Source organism: Urocitellus parryii, chromosome 10, assembly GCF_045843805.1.
Source record: "Urocitellus parryii isolate mUroPar1 chromosome 10, mUroPar1.hap1, whole genome shotgun sequence".
In the NCBI taxonomy this organism is placed as follows: Eukaryota; Metazoa; Chordata; class Mammalia; order Rodentia; family Sciuridae; genus Urocitellus; species Urocitellus parryii.
This window is the reverse complement of record NC_135540.1, coordinates 83,338,178-83,356,015: the sequence shown is the minus strand read 5'-3', so window position 1 is coordinate 83,356,015 and position 17,838 is coordinate 83,338,178. Positions and strand designations below refer to the sequence as shown.

The following is a 17,838-nucleotide window of genomic DNA, read 5'->3' as shown; positions in this document are numbered from 1 at the left end:
TTCCTAGGGTGATTTTCATGCTTATTTATAATGTGTAAAGATTTTTTTCTATTTTCTTCCATGGACTACTTTACAGTCAGAAAAATACTAACCCAAGATCCCTGTTTGAACTCTGCTCAGTTTTCCTCTGTAGATCACAGTGGCCCAGGCTGGAGCCAGAATCCTGCTCGCAGGTGGTACCCAAGGGACTGGCCACTTGTAGCCTGTCATGCCTGAGTTCTGGAGTTGCCCCAGGGAACGGTACTTTTCTGGTTGTAAGTCAGAACACTGGTATTAATCCTCGAGCTCTTGTTGCTCTGATTTCTGGCTTCTTTTCCTGTGAGTTATTACTCATTTTGAGATCTCCCAAGGAATTCTTTCCAACAAAGAGATTTTGACTTCGAGCCTCTGAAGACAAAGGTGTTTTCTAGGTTTTAGGAATTTATTGCTCCTTTTGGCTTGGTTTAATAAAAATCAGTCAACCAGCCTTTGGAACAGGATTCCAAAGCATATTTATTTAAGTGGTCTTCCATGGAGGGCTTGTGTATGACAGGATTAGGAAGGGAGGTTTGCGTGAGTGGATGAAAGCAGTACCCACTCAGGTTGTTGCTTCGGAGTGAATTTATTTAGAAGATCTGGTGTTCGGTATGACTTTTTAAATCACAGAATGCCTACAGATAGCGAACAAAAAGAGAGGGTTCAACTTTCCAAACTCAAGTAGTTATGATCTCCCATGTAAGTTGGAACTGTAAACTAACTTGGATTAATGTGACGCTTTGGGCAGCTGCAGTTCATGGTTTTATATTTTCAGACATCATTTATTGATTTCTCCTTTGCCTCTGGGTACTCACTCTATCATGCAATGTGATATGTCAGGGGATTGATGGATGTCTTCTTATGACAGGGAGCCATAGAAGGAGGTGGAGACCCCAAGTCGTTTCGGTCTCCACAGTTCTTGAGCTGTTTCTACTAGCTTCTGGAAGCTCTACACCTAAATCCAGGCATTTTTGGTTAAATACATCTGGAGACTCAGTTAGCATAGAAGTTGAGGGTTGTGAGAAATCCCTACATTCATCAGGCAGTCAGAGGTAGAGAAAGAGGACTCAGCGCAAGATGATCACCAGGGTAAAATGTGCTAGGAGAGGATACAGGGATTTTGCTGAGGAAGGCTGGAACTCTGGAGGCCAAAGGCAGGTAACAATGAAGTGGGAGTTAGGAAGGCAGGAGACAGGGTATGCAGAGCAAAAAGTTCTGGGGCAGGAAGAAATGCAGAGCATGTTTGTTGAGGAAAAAGCAAGCAAGGGGGAGGAAAAGTGGAATAAAGTTGAAAAATTGGATCAAGAATGCAGATGCAGGGCTGGGTGTGGTGGTGCATGGCTGTAATCCCAATGGCTTGGGAGCCTGAGGCAGGAGGTTCACAAGTTCAAAGCCAGCCTCAGCAACTTAACAAGATCCTGTCTCAAAATAAAATGTTAAAAAGGGCTGACATTGTGGCTCAGTGGTTAAGTGCCCCTGGGTTCACACACACAAAAAATGTAGATGGAGGAATCCTGAGACATGGAAGAAAATGAAATAAAAAATGGGAAAAGATAGCTGTTAAGGTTGGAAGGAATGAATTGAAGGTGCTAATTGAGTGAAGTAGCTGGGAGAGTGGGGAGGAGGACCCACCCGATTCTCGCTTCCTTCAGAAGTAATTAATACACATCACACTCCTCATTTCAGCAGCTTCTAGAGAGCCCCAGGATCAGGCAGACCCATAAATATCTATTTATTATACCCACAAAACACTACAGAGATTTGCTTACTTTCTCTTCGAAATGTCCCCTTGGTGATTATTCTTTTTTAAATTTCTCTAATTGCACACTAGAGAGAGCTTCAGTTAGATGCAGCTAGTTGTTAGGCAGCGAAACACCTGCAGATCTTGTTGCTGCATGCCTGAGCCAAGAAAGCTCTATTCATGCTTGTTTGAAGAGGACGAGGCCAAAGCTTTTCAAATAAAAAAGCCTTGACTCTGGTAGTGTTTCGGAGATTTCCATCCTAGCACTTCCCCACTCTCCCAGGTAATCATGAAACACTCTCACCTTCACTTCCCAGAGCTTTTGAACTTCCCCTTGCACACCTAGGATTGTGCTGCTGCTCTGGGAGGAAGACACAGAGAAGAACAGAGAGCTTGGCATGTGTAGAAACCACGTACCAGGCAGGGGAAGAGCCCCCTTCTCACATGTCCCTGGATCCGGTCATTATTTCCTTTATAATTTACTGAAGAGCTATAATGAGGATTAATTTGGTTCTTATGATATCATGAATTGTTTCTGATATGGGCAAAAAAGCTGCTTGTAATTTGAAACACCCAAGGTTCAGCGAAAGGTCAGGGGCTGTTGGTTTGTGTGCTATTGAGAGTCCTTGTTTTTCAGGGGAACACTTGGCTCAACTTCTGGGCTGGCTTTAAGGGTTTCTGGGGAAAGGGTTCTCCTGTGGACAAGTGGGCACTGGGATGGGGGCGAGAGCTGGAATTGTACAGAAAATGTGTCTAGATGGTTAGTAGTTGAGAAAGTGTCACCAAGAGTACAGGTAGAAAGACTGGTTTTCAACAGGGCTCAGGGCAGGTGATCTGTTTTACTGACATGGATTTTTTTTGGTGAAAATCTAGCTGAAAATCACAGTGTCTCTCTCCAAGGCCTTGAGGTGAAACAGGACCCTCTGGTATTGCCAGCTGGCCGTGCTACCAATAGGAACTGGGTTCAAAGGAGCTGTCTGTATCAATAACTAAGAAAATAGTGAAGAAACCACACAGCATAGGAACATAAGTTTCTCAGGTAGGATGGCTCGGTGACCTAAGGGTCAGCTCTAGCACTGGAAGGAGCGAGAGAGAGAGCAGGCACACCCGAAAACTACTATTTATTGGGAAAAATACATTCGAGAAAGTTCTACCCAAATAAGGCAAGGGATTGGGTTTCGAAGGGTGGAGGGTGGAGTCTTGCTTGGTGATGTCTTGTGGTCAGCAGATTGACTGACATCTTGGAAAGACATACCCATCTCAGGTGCTGGGTGGAATCATAGGCAGAGTGAGAGGAAAAGCACACATATGTCGCACAGCTCCGTCAGGCAGTAATGTCAGGCCAGTCCCCTCATATGCTCAAATGCGCATAGCTCACACACACACAGCCCATGGCTGGCTCGTGACACTCTGGGTCCTGGGTGGGCATTAGCAAGTGCAAGCTCTTTGCATCCTGCACGGGAAGGTGGGAAGGCTCTGTATCCTGAACTCTGACTTTTCTTTTCCTAAATCTTTATTCCTTTTTCATTTAGGCGCATAATTCAGAATTTGTGGGTTTTCTTCTGCCTTTGGGATAAAGGATGGTAAACGAGACTCAGAGGGTAATCACCACTTGAAAGCAGAGCAGAGGACATTTTCACCCACCATGAAAGCTGAGCACAATCGAGTTCTTTATTAGAGGATGACTATTATATGAGCAAGAACAAGAGAGTGCTGGCTGCACAAGATAATTTGTTTTATAGTTTTAATCACAGCTGGCCTGACAGAGAGGCTATGAATCATGTATCAGGTCATAAAAGTGATTTTTTTTCAACTCCCAACCCTTCTTTATAACTTTATACCTAGCTAAAGACTAAAAATTTCCAGTGACTCAGTCCATTATGTACTACCTGCCTTGCCCCCATCCCAAAGGCTGAGACTGGTATGCTCTCTCTGGAAGACCAAGTGCAGGAGCCCACTATGACCAGGAGCACAGACTGGGAACAGAGTGGGGACATACTCAAGTGCATGCAGCCCTTAGGGGAGATGTTGAGCGTACCGAGCCTGCTGTTTCTGTTGGTCTGACAGTTCTGTCTACACCCCCAGCAAGTATCTATCACATGTTCCCTGGTACTTGAAGGTCATTCAATTGGAAAGAGATGAAAACGCAATTGCTGTGCTGGGCCTAGCCATTTGCTAAAAACCTCAAACACACAATCTGTACAGGTCCCAAGCTTCTGCTTTACTGACATACGCTGCCTTTGGGCTACTCTCCGGCTCTCTGTGCTGCAGTGCTGGAAATTGAAATCCCTCTGCCCTCCAGTGTAGTGATTAGGCTGTACTCATGAGTACCCCTGCCTTCTCTCTGTTCCCTGCCCTCTCCAGACTGCCATCCCCTGTGCCAGCACTGTGTAGCTGATCTCCAGGACACTGGGAGCATCTGCCTGAGGTGCCAGAATGCCCGATACCTGCTGCTAGGGGACCACTGTGTTCCTGACTGCCCTTCTGGATACTACGCAGAGAGGGGAGCTTGTAAAAGTGAGTAAGTGCTGACTCAGGAGGTTCTCCTGGGGGCAGTTGCTGAGAGGGCTTGAGCTTCCTGAAGAAGAGAGGAGCATATGTGCATGGACTGTGAGCCAGACCAGCGAATGTGCTCCAAGTGGGGGCCTTGTTATAACCAGCACTTGCAATGCTGCCTTGGAAGTCAGCCTGGCTTCATGGTTTCTGTTTGTTTCTCTGCAGAATGCCACTCGTCCTGCAGAACCTGCCAGGGCGGAGGACCTTTCTCTTGCTCCTCGTGTGACGCCAACCTCGTTCTGACCCACATTGGCACCTGCAGCACCACTTGCTTCCCTGGGCACCATCTCGATGACAACCATGCTTGCCAGCGTAGGTGTTTTAAATGAACCTTCTCCCCTCTCCTACCCTTCTGGGCCCATGAGAAGAAATTGTGAGGTTCCTACTACCATCTTCTCTCCTGGCAGCCTTCATTTTTCTAAAAGGAAAAAAGCTCATCTAAAAGGCAACATGGATACTCTTAGAAGACTATAACTCAGATTTTAGTCTCACTGAAAGCACTGTCCTCTCTGAGTATCAGCTACGTGATTTTAGGCAGGTTACTTCTCTTTTTCGGTTACCTCATTAGAAAAATAAAAATGCTAGTCTATCTCCTCTTTATGGTTTCTCCCATAAATCCAGTTGTTTGATCCTGGGCAGAGAATGGAGCTCACTCTGATTCACAGTCCGTGGATTGAGCACGAGTCTAGATTTAATTTGTCTTCTACGTGTATTTATTGAATATTGACGATGTGTTACAAAACATTCCATTTCTGCCCAAATAGTTATTTTATCTTGCATAAAAGCTACTCATGTGCATGTCTTATATCCTAAATAAGTTAGAATATGATTAATTACTTTGATTCAAAGAGGACAAAGAACAAACTAAGAGTTAGAATAAATTAGGGAAAGGGCAAATCTGGATGGGGAAAAAAATTAGGAAATCCTTCACAGATGAAGGAACATTTGTGATAGGCCAGGGCAGCTTACTTTATTTCAATCACTAAAGTGTCATTTTAAAAAATTGTTATACTTTTGAAAATGACAGTGAACAAATACAGTGGTGATATTTCAATTTCATGTTCTGGGAAGTACCATATTAAAGGCAGTGTAGACTAGTAGCTAGGAGAGCGGGCTCTGGAATCAGGAGACGAAAGTTCAAATCCTAAATGCCCACTCTGTGACAAGTCAGTTAATTGTAGTTCCTTAGTTTCTTTTTCTGTGAAAAGGGGATTTGAACAGTATCTACACTCCAATGTTGTTGCAGTTAACACAGACCCCAGCAGGGAACCAGATCTATGCAGACTAACTATTGTTGTTACTGTTTGTCATGGTCGTCATCACCATTATCAACACCATCTGGGATGAGGCAAATAATTTAATAAAGTTATTTATATGGATAGAGATAGAAGGATAAATACCAATGTTAGTTTATTTAGATGCTTGCGTGCATTTGCATTTGAAATGAAGTTATGTATGAAACTCACACTTTTGCATCATCATCTGTTGAGATACCAGAGATAGAACTCTTTTTCAAACAATGAGAAGATTTCTTTACTTTTGAAACAAAAACTTTGCTTGTTATATATCAACCATCCGCTGGAATCTGTAGATTCTATAATGCAGGAGACAGGAATAAAATACTTGTGCTTTCTATCCAAGAGCAAGAGCGTGTTGGTGGAGAAATGGTGACTTAGATTTATGAGGATCTTCCCAGCAACAGACTCACAGAAACAGAAGTTCGAGAGAAAAAATAGAATCCCTTGTATGAAGTATAGGTGACAAAAATGCATTGCATTAAAATATTTCTCTTTGGGGAAGTGTTTTCCTTCCTGCAGGGTGGCCGCTGCATAAACACATTTGCTTATGCTACCATGTAAATAGGATTTCATAGACTATTTCAGTTGAATTAAGAACCTCCTAACTTTAGTCCTTAAGTTTCACCCTTTCTAAGATTGGATCAAGTAAGCCCCAAATTGAGATATTTGAGTTTCTATTATGTAAAAAAAAATTAGAAGTCAACAATGCTCCTTTGTAATGCTCCCCATTATAGACAATTATAGGCCCTGACAATTTTAGAAATTGTGTAGTAAAGGGCTTTTAAGGAAATGTAATCAGAATTGTGTGAAGCAGTGATAACTATATTATTAAAGAAAGTAAGGACTGGAGAGCTTTCTAGATTTCAGTTGCAGAAATCTTTAGAAAGTGTGCATTGTTAACTGAGCTCTAAAGTTTTAAGGGTGACAAGGTTGAGATAGAAACTATAAAAAAGCAATAATAAGGGGCTGGGGTTGTGGCTCAGAGGTAGAGCGCTTGCCTCACATGTGTGAGGCTCTGGGTTTGATTCTCAGCACCACATATAAATAAGTGAATAAAATAAAGGTCCATGAACTACTAAAAATATATATATATATATATATATATATATATATATATATATATTAAAAGCAATAATAAAAAAAAAGGTTCTCAGTCCTTAAAACTGTAGTGCTTTGGAGCTCAAGGACTCTAGAATTACCCCATCAAACATTGCACCCCATGAAAAGATAAAGATGGCTTTTCACAGCCCTCCATGGAGCAACAGAGAACAATCCCTCATTTACACAGTTAACCTTCAGAGGTTTAGTTAACCTTCAGAGGTTTAATTAACTGTCATTTCCCACTTGGATATTGCTCCAGACAGAACTGGAGCCAGCAGAGTGTTCAAGCAGAAGTGGGTGGCCATCTTTAATTTAGGGACATTTCTTTTACCAATTACAAAGATTTACTTTTGGAGTATGCATTTCAACCATCTTCAAATGCACCTACAGCTACTAGGTACCACTTCATTTTTGTATTCACAAGTTTATCTTTGGGATCTTCATCAAATACTTTGCCCAATCAAAGTAGACATGAAGAACAGTGGAATAGTGCAGAAGACACTGTGATAAACCAACATACTGACAACCATTTGATCCTTGACAAGAGAGCCAAAAACATGTTGGAGACAAGACAGCCTTTTTAACAAATGATGTAGGGAAAACTGGATATTCATATGAAGATTGAAACCAGATCCTTATCTCTCACCCTGCACAAAAGTCAAATTAAACTGAATCAAGGACCAGAAACTTTGCAAATGCTAGAAGAAAACAGAGTCAACACTCCACCATATTGGTACAGGCACTGGCTTCCTTAATAAGTTCCTTAAAACTCAAGAAATAAAACCAGGAATCAATAGTGGAATGTCTTCAAATTAAAAAAAGCTTCTGCACAGCAAAGGAAATGATTAAGAATGGGGGTAAGTCTTTGCCATCTGCTTCTCTGACAGGAGATTAATATCCAGACTATATAAGGAACTCAAAAAAACTTAGCACCGAAAAACAAACAAACAAACAAACAAAAACTCAGTCAATGAATGGGCAAAAGAACCAGACAGTTCTCAAAAGAAAAAACACAGATGGTCAAACGATATATGAAAAATGTTCAATATCCTTAGCAATCAAGAAAATACAAATCAAAACTACACTGAGATTTTCTCTCATTCAGTCATAAATGGCAATGATCAAGAATACCAATAATAACAAATGCTGGCAAGGATGTGGAAGGAAAGGTACACTCATACATTGTATGGGACTGCAAATTAGTACAAGCACTCTGGAAAACTATGAAGATTCCTCAAAATACTAGGAATGGAACCACCATTTGGCCCACCCATCCCATCACTCCCTGATATTTATCCAAAAGAAATAAAATCAGCTTAATAGAGCCATACAGCTGCTTCAATATTGATAGTAGCACAAGTCAAAATTGCTAAGTCATGGAATCAGTTTGGATGACTGTCAATAGAAAAACGGACAAAGAAAATATGGTATATATATACACAACGAAGTATTATGCAGCCATAAAAAAGAATGAAACTATGGTGTTGGCTGATAAATGGTTGGAAATGGAGAACATCACATCAAGTAAACATCACATAAGCCAGTCAGAAAATCAAGGGTCAAATGTTTGCTTTCATATTTGGAAGCTAGAACAAAATAACGGAAAGAAGGAGGAGGAAACAGATATCATAAAGTTATAGGGAAGATCAGTGCAGTAGAAGGAGATCAAGAGGGAGGAAGAAGGAACTAGAAAGGGAAGGAAATGTGGACTGAATTTAACAAATCACATGGTGTACTACAGGGAATTTCACCTTTATGTATATGTAGAAAGCACCAATCAAAAATAAATAAATGGGGACTGTGGCTGTGGCTTAGTGGTAACATACTTGCCTGGCATGTGTGAGGCACTGGGTTTGATTCTCAGCACCACATATAAATAAGTGAACAAAATAAAGGTCCATTAACAACCAAAAAAATTTTTAAAATAATAAATAAAGAAAGAAAGAATGAAGCAGGAGGCATCACTGTACTACAGAGCCATAGTAACAAAAATGGCATGGTATGGCACCAAAATAGACATGTAGACCGATGGTGGTACAGAATAAAAGACACAGAGACAAACCCACATAAATATAGTTAGCTTGTACTAGACAAAGGCACCAGAAACATTCACTGGGGAAAAGATAGGCTCTTCACCAAACAGTGCTGGGAAAACTGGAAATCCATATGTAACAAAATGAAATTAAACCCTATCTCTCACCTTGCATGAAACTCAATTCAGTGTGGATCAAAGACTTCAGCACTAGAACAGAGACCCCCGTGCCTAATAGGAGAAAAGTAGGCTCAGATCTTCACCATGTCAGCTTAGGATCTGATTTCTTTGACAAGACTCCTAAAGCTCAAGAAGTAAAATCAAGAATCACTAAATGTGATTGATTAAAACTAGAAAGCTTCTTCTCAGCAAAGGAAATAATCAATAATGTGAATAGAGAGCCTACAGAATGGGAAAAAATCTTTACCTAAGGCACCTCAGATAGAGCATTAATCTCCAGGAAGTATAAAGAACTCAAAAAACTTAATAACCAAAAAAACCCAAATAACCCAAATCAATAAATGGCCAAGGAACTGAACAGACACTTCTCAGAAGGTCAATCAATCAACAAATATATGAAAAAATGTTCGACATCTCTAGCAATTAGAGAAATGCAAATCCAAAAGACTCTAAGATTTCATCTCACTCCAGTCAGAATGACAATTATCAAGAATACAAACAACGGTAAATGTTGGCGAGGATGTGGGGAAAAGGTATACCCTGACATTGTTGGTGGGGCTGCAAATTGGTGCAACCATTATGGAAAGCAGTATGGTGATTCCTTAGAAAACTTGAAATGGAACCACCATTTGACTCAGCTATCCCACTCTTTGCTTTATATGCAAAGGACTTTAAATCAGCATATGACACAGCCATATCAATGTTTATAGCAACTTAACTTACAATAGCTAAACCATGGAACCAACCTAGGTGCCCTTCAACAGATGAATGGATAAAGAAAATGTGGTATATATACACAATGGTGTATTATTCAGCCTCAAAGAGGAATGAAATTATGGTGTTTGCAGGTAAATGCATGCTAAGCAAAATAAGCCAATCCCAAAAAAACAAAGGCTGAATGTTTTCTCTGATATGCAGATGCTAATTCACAACAGGGGAGAGGGTAGGGAAGAATAGAAGTACTTTGGAATAGGCAGAGAGGAATGAAGGTAAGGGAGGGGGTGTCCGGGTAGGAAAGATAATAGAATGAATCAGACATTATTACCCCATGTGCATATATGACTACATTACTGGTGTCATTCTACATCATGTACAACCAGAAGAACACTTTGATTCCTTTAGACCTACATTTCACTCACCAGGTCCCTCTGTACTCTTTTCCTCTGACATGTATTCAGAGTCAATTTCAGAATGAGGCAGAGATGGTGGTGCTTGTGCATGTGTTAGTGTGGTGGGTGTGCTTACATATTACAACATTTGGATTTTTTCATTTCTGTAGTAAGTGTTTATTGAACACCTACAATGTGACAGATCACCAGCTAGATACTGGGGAATATTGTAAGGAACATAACACACCTGATCTTTGCATTCCAAGTCTACAGCCTAAAGGGTACACATGTTAAACAAATAATCACCTCAGTGAAAATTGTTACCCAAGGCAGGAAAGAAATGTCTGGGTGCTGTCAGAGCATGTACCTGGGAGACCTGTTCTAAAATGGAGATTCCACAAAGGATTTCTGGGAGGAGAGAGAAAGAGGATGGATAAAGAGTTAAAGAGATGAGACTTGGAGATTATAGTAAGAGGATTCAAATGTGTGTTAAGCTTTCCAGGAGGAGAGAATGAAGGGAGGGTGGAGGAAAAATATTCGTACAGATGATGGTTAGAAATTTTCCAGGATTGAGGAAAGACTGGGTTTTAGGGGAAAGTGTACTTTGAAACCTAAGTAGTAAGAATGAAAAAGTCACTCTGGTAAATGCTTGGAAATGAGATTGCAAGAGTAAAATAAGTTAGGAGGCTGTGATAGCAATTAAGCAAGCGATGATGATGGCTTGGCTATATTGGCATTTGTGGATATGGAGGAAAGCAAAAAGTCCTCAGAGTTATATTGGAGAGTTTGAATAAATAGAATCCAGTGAGTGACTGGATTAGGAGTGAAGGAAGGAAGATATCAGGATAGACTCTTAAGTTTTCCAGCAAGAAAAACTGAGTAGATAGAGAAATGAGAGAATGCAAAAGCATGACCAGATTGGGAATCATCCCTGAATGCCTGAATCGCCTGACTGGCTGCTGAGAATTACCTTTTGGCAAACCAATAAGCTGAGTAACCTTTAAATCCTAAAAATATGGGATTTTACAAGCTTCACAATTAAGTTGGTGCCTAATTTTAATCTTGGCCTACCCCCCCTCCCCCGCCACACACACACACACACATTACACACACACACACACACACACAATCTACATCATGAGCTACAGGGGACTTGATTCCTTAAGAAGTCAAGTTCAAATAAAACTCGGGACTATAATTCTAGAGATCTTAGGGTAAGTATAAATTTTGTGGCTGAATCACAGGACAATTTGGATGTGGGATTTCCATCTTTGAGTTTATAATTTATCTTTGAGGAAAACAAGAGTACCTTCTGTAATTTGGAAAATAAAACTAATATTTTCTGTGTCTATTGATCACAGTGGAGGGTTCTGAGCCATAATTAAAGAACAGGTTGGGGCAGGGCTTTGTCCCTCTGCAGCATGTGTCTAGTGTTGATCAATGTGTCCCTATTTGCAATTGTAATCATCCTCTGGTCATTTTCTTTTCCTGTCTGCTCAGCATGCGACACACATTGCTGGAGCTGTGATTCACAGGCCAGCTGTACCTCCTGCCGAGATCCAAGCAAGGTCCTGCTCTATGGGGACTGCCAGTATGAGAGCTGTGCCCCACAGTACTATCTTGACATCTCCACCAAGACATGCAGAGGTAAAGCTCTTCCTGAATTGTGTTAAGGAGTCTTTTACTCCATGATACCTCTTTACTATAAAGGCCACGTGCCCCACATTGGGAAAATGCCTTCATCAATCATTTTGACTTTCTCTGACGATAGCAAGAATTAATGTACGAGTGAATTCATCTACTCCCTCATTGATATGTTTTCTAAGCCAATTTTTTGAGCACCCACTATGAACTAGACGTTGTTCCACATATTGGTAACTAGACCAGAGGTAGCAAAATAAAAATGCTCAGGTTATATTTGACCCATAGACATGTTTTGTGTGGCCCACCTAATGTTCTGAAATTTAAAAATCTTTGGTTATTTGCCTCTTAACAAGCTAGAAGTCTTCACATACAAAAAGAATTTGAGATTTTCAGTTTCTTTTGGAGAAAAAAAAATAGGAAGATCTGGCAATACTTGATTTGCTTTACTACACAGTGCAACAATAGGTTGACTGTGTTGCTGTGGTCCCCACTGGATGGAGCATCAACTGCTCAATTTACCACAGTCCCCACCATCCCATAGTCTATCATGCCCTTTGAAATACCTTCAAAGGGCCTTGTAGGTATTTTTATTTACAGTTCCAGATTGCTAGACTCTAAGCTTAATGAGATCAGGAGTTGTATCTGATTTGTCCACCTTCACTTAACACAGTCAAATGAGTGAAGACAGAGTTGTTGTCCTTGAGGAATGTTTAACATGACAATGTCAAATGCCAGGTGCCTGTTTTCCTTGTTCTTCAGTAGTTGGAATTTCGTGGGCCTTGTGGTTTTTGAACAGCAGTGCATAAGGGGAAAGATAGAGTTAAGAGCAGATTTTACTTGATTCTGTTCCATTTCATCTCTTCATTCCAGCCTCTTTCCATGTTTCCCTCTATCCCTTTGGCTCTGGCAGAGAAACTAGAGCTCAGATATGGAGGTCAAACATCTGTCAAGTAAACTTGGGATGCTTTAAGGCTCTGCAAAATTGCACACTTTCCAGTCCAAGAAATTCTACTTGGTTGTCAACTTAGGTGGTCTGCTGGGCTCAAGACCACAGAAGCTTTCCTTTTATTTTTTTATTTTTTTCTTCTAACCAGGGGCTGTCAGTATGTGGTGAAAAATAAGATTATCACAAAGCCTCCCTGCTGTAGATGATTTCATAACTATACTGGCAGTTGTGAGTCTCTTGTTTTAGTCTTTTTCCCTCAGGATCCATTCAGCTAAATAAATGAGTGAGATTAACTTTATAAATCTTCTTGGTAGCATGTGTACTGTCTTGCACATTTACCTGTTTCTTGGAGACTTTGAAATAGTGCATCAAGATAGAGAAAAGGTGACTAATGAGAGGTTTCCCTAGCTTCTTAGCAGGGTGGGGAAAGTGGGATTAAGACAGTCTTGAGTAGAGATAAGTTCTCTAAGAAAAATATTTTAACAGCAAACACTCACTGAGCTGTTGCTATATGCCAGACACTGTGGTATGTTATTGATTATTGATTGATTGATTTTGTTGGGATTGAACCCAGAGCTGTGCATACTAAGCACTCACTTCACCATTGAGTTACACCCCATCTATATTCTTTACCTTCATTAATTTGCTAATTTTCACGAAAACCTTATGTAACGGGCACTACATTTGTTCTTGTTTTACTAAGGCTCAACAAGTCTAATAGTAAAAATATACAGGATTGTACAGATTAAAAGTAGCAAAGCCATGACTTGAATAACAACTTATTTCAAAATCCAGGTATTTAATCTCACTTCCCTCATTCTGTCTTCCACACATGAAGGTCTGGCTTCCTTACCAGAGAGAACACTGGCTGTCAAACATGAGTTTTCTAAATGTATCAGAATTTCAAAGGTCATTAAAAAGAATAACAGCAACAACTATAATAATTGTTATAACAAAAATAATAGTAGCAGAAATATATTTTCCTGTACCCCACCCCTGAATCCACATCAGTATGTCTCACATTGAGACTGATCATCTGTATTTCTAACAGTCCCCCGGATCATCCAAGGTTGGCCCCACTAGGGTGCAAGCTCCTTGAAGGCAGGGTCTGTACTTCCCACTGTTACATTCTCCTCGTGCAGTGATATGCATTATTGCATATCGAGTGCTTGTTGAGCAAATGAACATGTGAACAAGTCCATTCTGCTGACCCCAATGAGGTCTTTTCCAGTAAGCCATTTCTTTCTGGACACTTTCTTTATCTCCATTTAAGTCTAACATCACTGTTTCTTTCTGTTGTGTTGGTCAATACCTGATTTTTGAGAGCGAGAGTCACGTGACTGGTGTCAGTGGCAGTATCAGATACATTCTGAGTGGGATCTCTGATATCTCTTTACCTATGGAGCACGGAGCATTGGGAGAAAGTCTAGATTAGGCTTGTGGGCAATTTGGCCCACTCCCATGGCAGACTTTGTGTGAAGAGTTGGCAAACAAATCCAGGTAGACCTGGCTCTCTGGCAGCCCAGCTGATAAGCAGGCTCTGCACAAAGTGTGGCGTGCTCTTTGTACATGCTCATGTCTAACATATTGAGGAACACAAGACTTCAGAGAAGCATCAGGGCTACTGCAAGCGCAGGCCTTGTTACAACCGCCTTATCTGACATCTCATATTTGTTCCCACTTTACCTCTTGCAGCTGCAGACAGCCTCCTCATAAATTAGTCTGTGGGACTTGGGGGTGGACAGAGGGGAAGCTAATCTAACATAGGATTTCTTTCTAGAGTGTGATTGGAGTTGCAATGCATGCAGTGGTCCTCTGAGAACTGACTGCCTGCAGTGCATGGATGGCTACGTTCTCCAGGAGGGTGCCTGCGTGGAGCAGTGCTCACCATCTTTCTACCGGGACATGGGCCTCTGCAAGAGTGAGTGTCTGGAGACCCCCCCACTCTGTGATCATTGAAGTTTTGGTTGCTGATTTCTGAGAAGCCTGTGACAAGAGTCCCTTCTGGCTTTTTACCCCATTCTGGGTTTCTTTTCTAACAGTTGTCTTTGTTATGAAAATTTCCCTTTCCTTCTCCCATGCTCTTAGGTGACATATGCTAAAATTTGATACCACTATGGGAATCTTAGGGTTGTATGGTAGGCCATTACGTTTGGATTTCTTTAAAGATTTGAAATCCTGTCCTCCAGATGGGAAGATTTGTGTACCTGGGCATTCAAGCACACGGAAAGACTATGTTGTTCTACCATCTGCCTCCCTCGAATCTCTGTATGCCACGTTCCTCACCATCAACTCTCTCTGCCCAGTACCTTCTTCAGCCTCAATTTAACACCACAAAATCCTCAGACCCTGAAATTCCTACCAGAACTACACTAAGACCATTTCTGAGAGCATTCCTGAATGATTGACTGGATGAATCAGGAAAAGACCAACACTTAAGTAACACAGTTTGGAAAGCTAAGGACTAGTTAATACTAACAATAGTTGATAATATCCATCAGTCACTTTAGAGTTCATCTATAATTTTCCATCAATTTGATCTTTACCTGGTAAGGTATGTGGGACAATATTTTACTCCCATTTTAAAGGGGAGAACATGGAGGCACATAGAGGTGAAGTAACTTTTCCTCTAACTGCTAAGTATGGTGATCACAAGAAGAACTGTGGCTCCGTGAATTCTCATGGGGTGCTTTGCCCAGTACACTGGATGGTGTTGCTGCCTGATACCTAGTGCTGCCTTGAATAGGGGCCCAGATCCTTTTGCAAAGCTATACACTTTCCTATTGACTTGACTTTTGTCTTTCAGGTTGTGATAGTCACTGTCTTCAGTGCCAGGGGCCCCATGAGTGTACCCGCTGTGAAGGGCCATTTCTTCTCTTGGAAGCCCAGTGTGTCCAGGAATGTGGGAAGGGGTACTTTGCAGACCATGCAAAGCACAAATGCTCAGGTAACTTGAGTCTAAGCTAAGTTCTCTGGTAAGAAGTAAGAGCATCAAGTCATGTGTGCTGGTTCTCAGGCAACCAGGAGCATCCGAATTAGAGGCAGAAAGAAAACCCAGGGAACTTGGCCTAAGTAATTGATGGCTTCCTATGCACATCTGCCGAATGCTGGTTAAATAGGATTTAGGAGTGTAGCTTAATAATTCTCTTGCACAAATCAATATGTCCCTAAAGGTCTTTATGGAAACAAAGCCAATTTTTTTAATGGAATGTAAAGTTTATATTGAACTGCAGTGAGGTATCCATTAAGAGTGGATCAGCCATATTGATACGGACAAAGAATTTTCAGTGTGTAGACTAAATCACCTATAACCCTGATATTGGGATTATATCCTTGAAGACTAGGATTCTGAGGAATAATTTGGTGACATATACTGGAGCTTTTATTGTTAAACTCAAAGTCTTAATCTCCTTGTCCACTGGATCATCCAAGAAAATTTTCTGTTCATTCTCATCATTTCTACCAAACCTTCGTACCATGCGCCCCACTTGAAAGAATATCTGAGGTTTAACAATAATGCCATTAACCACGCACAACATTTCATGTTTCACCAAATTTTCTTCATCTGTCTCGTCTTATTTAACATTCACAGTGACTTGATAAAATGTGACAGATACTATGAATCCTATTTTACAGGGAAACAGAAAATAGACTAAAAAATGTTGTTAATCAAGGCAATGTAAACCAGACATTAAACCCAGGTTTTCTGATTCCAGTCAAGGTCCTTTATACTGTGTAACCACTCTATAACAATATCCCAGCAAAGGAAGCCAGAAAATTAGGCAGTTATCACTCAATCCATAGAAGATTATCAACGACCCAAAGAAATAATCCGGTGGTTCTTTAAATAGCTGATTTTCCTCATGCATTTAAAATACTACTTCTTCTTCTTCTTCTTCTTCTTCTTCTTCTTCTTCTTCTTCTTCTTCTTCTTCTTCTTCTTCTCCTTCTCCTTCTCCTTCTCCTTCTCCTTCTCCTTCTCCTCCTTCTCCTTCTCCTTCCCCTTCTTTAAGAATAATAATAATAATAATAATAACAACAGTGAGCAGTGGCAGCAGTAGAACACTCAGGCCTTTCTGTGAGTGCACGACTCTAGTCATTTCACATTATAACATGTCATCCTACAACTATTACTTGCATTAGGTGATATTATTATTCCCTTTTTTAAAACAAAGCCAAACAAAATTGCAGAGTTGAAGGAACTTGTCCAAGGTCACAGCTGGTAAATGACAGAGAAGGAATGGTACCTAAAGACAGCCTATGCTCTTAATCACTATGAATGTCCTCTCATACAAGTCTACATGATTAACAGCCATCCATGAGCAGTCTTTCTAAACGGCATTATGTGAGGTGGGAGTGTGTCTCTCTGTTCAATTTCCTTCTGAGTGTATCAGCTCCCATGAGACTCTACAGGAGACAGTTAGGAGGCTCTTTTGTCACAGTCTGTTATGGGTGGGGGGCCATTTGTTGCTTGTGCTCCAACTCTTGTGGTTACAATCCCTTTATTTCTCTAATGGTCCTACTTGGGTGTCTGTGCCTTGGTTGTGTCTCATTTATTGTGTCTTCTCTTTGATAGCCTGCCCCCGGGGCTGCTTGCAGTGTAGCCACAGAGACCGATGTCACCTCTGTGGCCAAGGGTTCTTTCTGAAGAATGGCCTCTGTGTTTCCAACTGCATTCCTGGCTTCTCTGCCCACTCTTCTAATGAAACATGTTCTGGTAAGAGCTCTTCTGGCGGTCTGGTGAATGCACCAGTAATTTTACTTTGCAAAGTCTGGGTTTACTGAAATAATTGATTCAGAATTACCATTGTGGGGGGAAACCAAAACTTGATGCTGCTAAGGAATAAGGAACTGTTTATACAACATGGAAAAATTAGGAAAACTCAACTTCTATGATCTTTGAAGAAAAAAAAAAAGAAGCAATCTGTGCTCTAAAAGTCCCAAGTATAAGATAAGAAATTTGGCATAAACTTAGCTGTGTTCTTGAACTGCAGCCACATTATAGAAAATCACATACATGTTTATACATGCAATGCACTTATTTGAATTCATATAAACTTGTAGAGTGAACTATGCCAAGAGTTCAGTGGTGCATCTTTTGCGCAAACAGTGGAGATAAGCTATGAATAAACAATGAAAAGGATGAGGAGACTCCAAGAGGTTCATCTGTTGAAACTGGATGAATTTGTTTCTGTTATGAATAACAGGTTAAAGGA

General features: G+C 40.8%; 1 protein-coding gene across 1 annotated transcript in view; it reads left to right on the top strand.

The window, feature by feature from the left end:
* Fras1 (Fraser extracellular matrix complex subunit 1) overlaps positions 1–17,838 on the top strand; it is a 267,670-nt gene that overhangs the window by 102,932 nt on the left and 146,900 nt on the right. The window contains exons 20-25 of the mRNA XM_026403132.2: positions 4,121–4,273; positions 4,478–4,624; positions 11,533–11,679; positions 14,403–14,543; positions 15,429–15,569; positions 17,199–17,339. Coding sequence (XP_026258917.2) covers positions 4,121–4,273; positions 4,478–4,624; positions 11,533–11,679; positions 14,403–14,543; positions 15,429–15,569; positions 17,199–17,339 — 870 coding nt within the window. The remainder of the gene's footprint in view (positions 1–4,120; positions 4,274–4,477; positions 4,625–11,532; positions 11,680–14,402; positions 14,544–15,428; positions 15,570–17,198; positions 17,340–17,838) is intronic.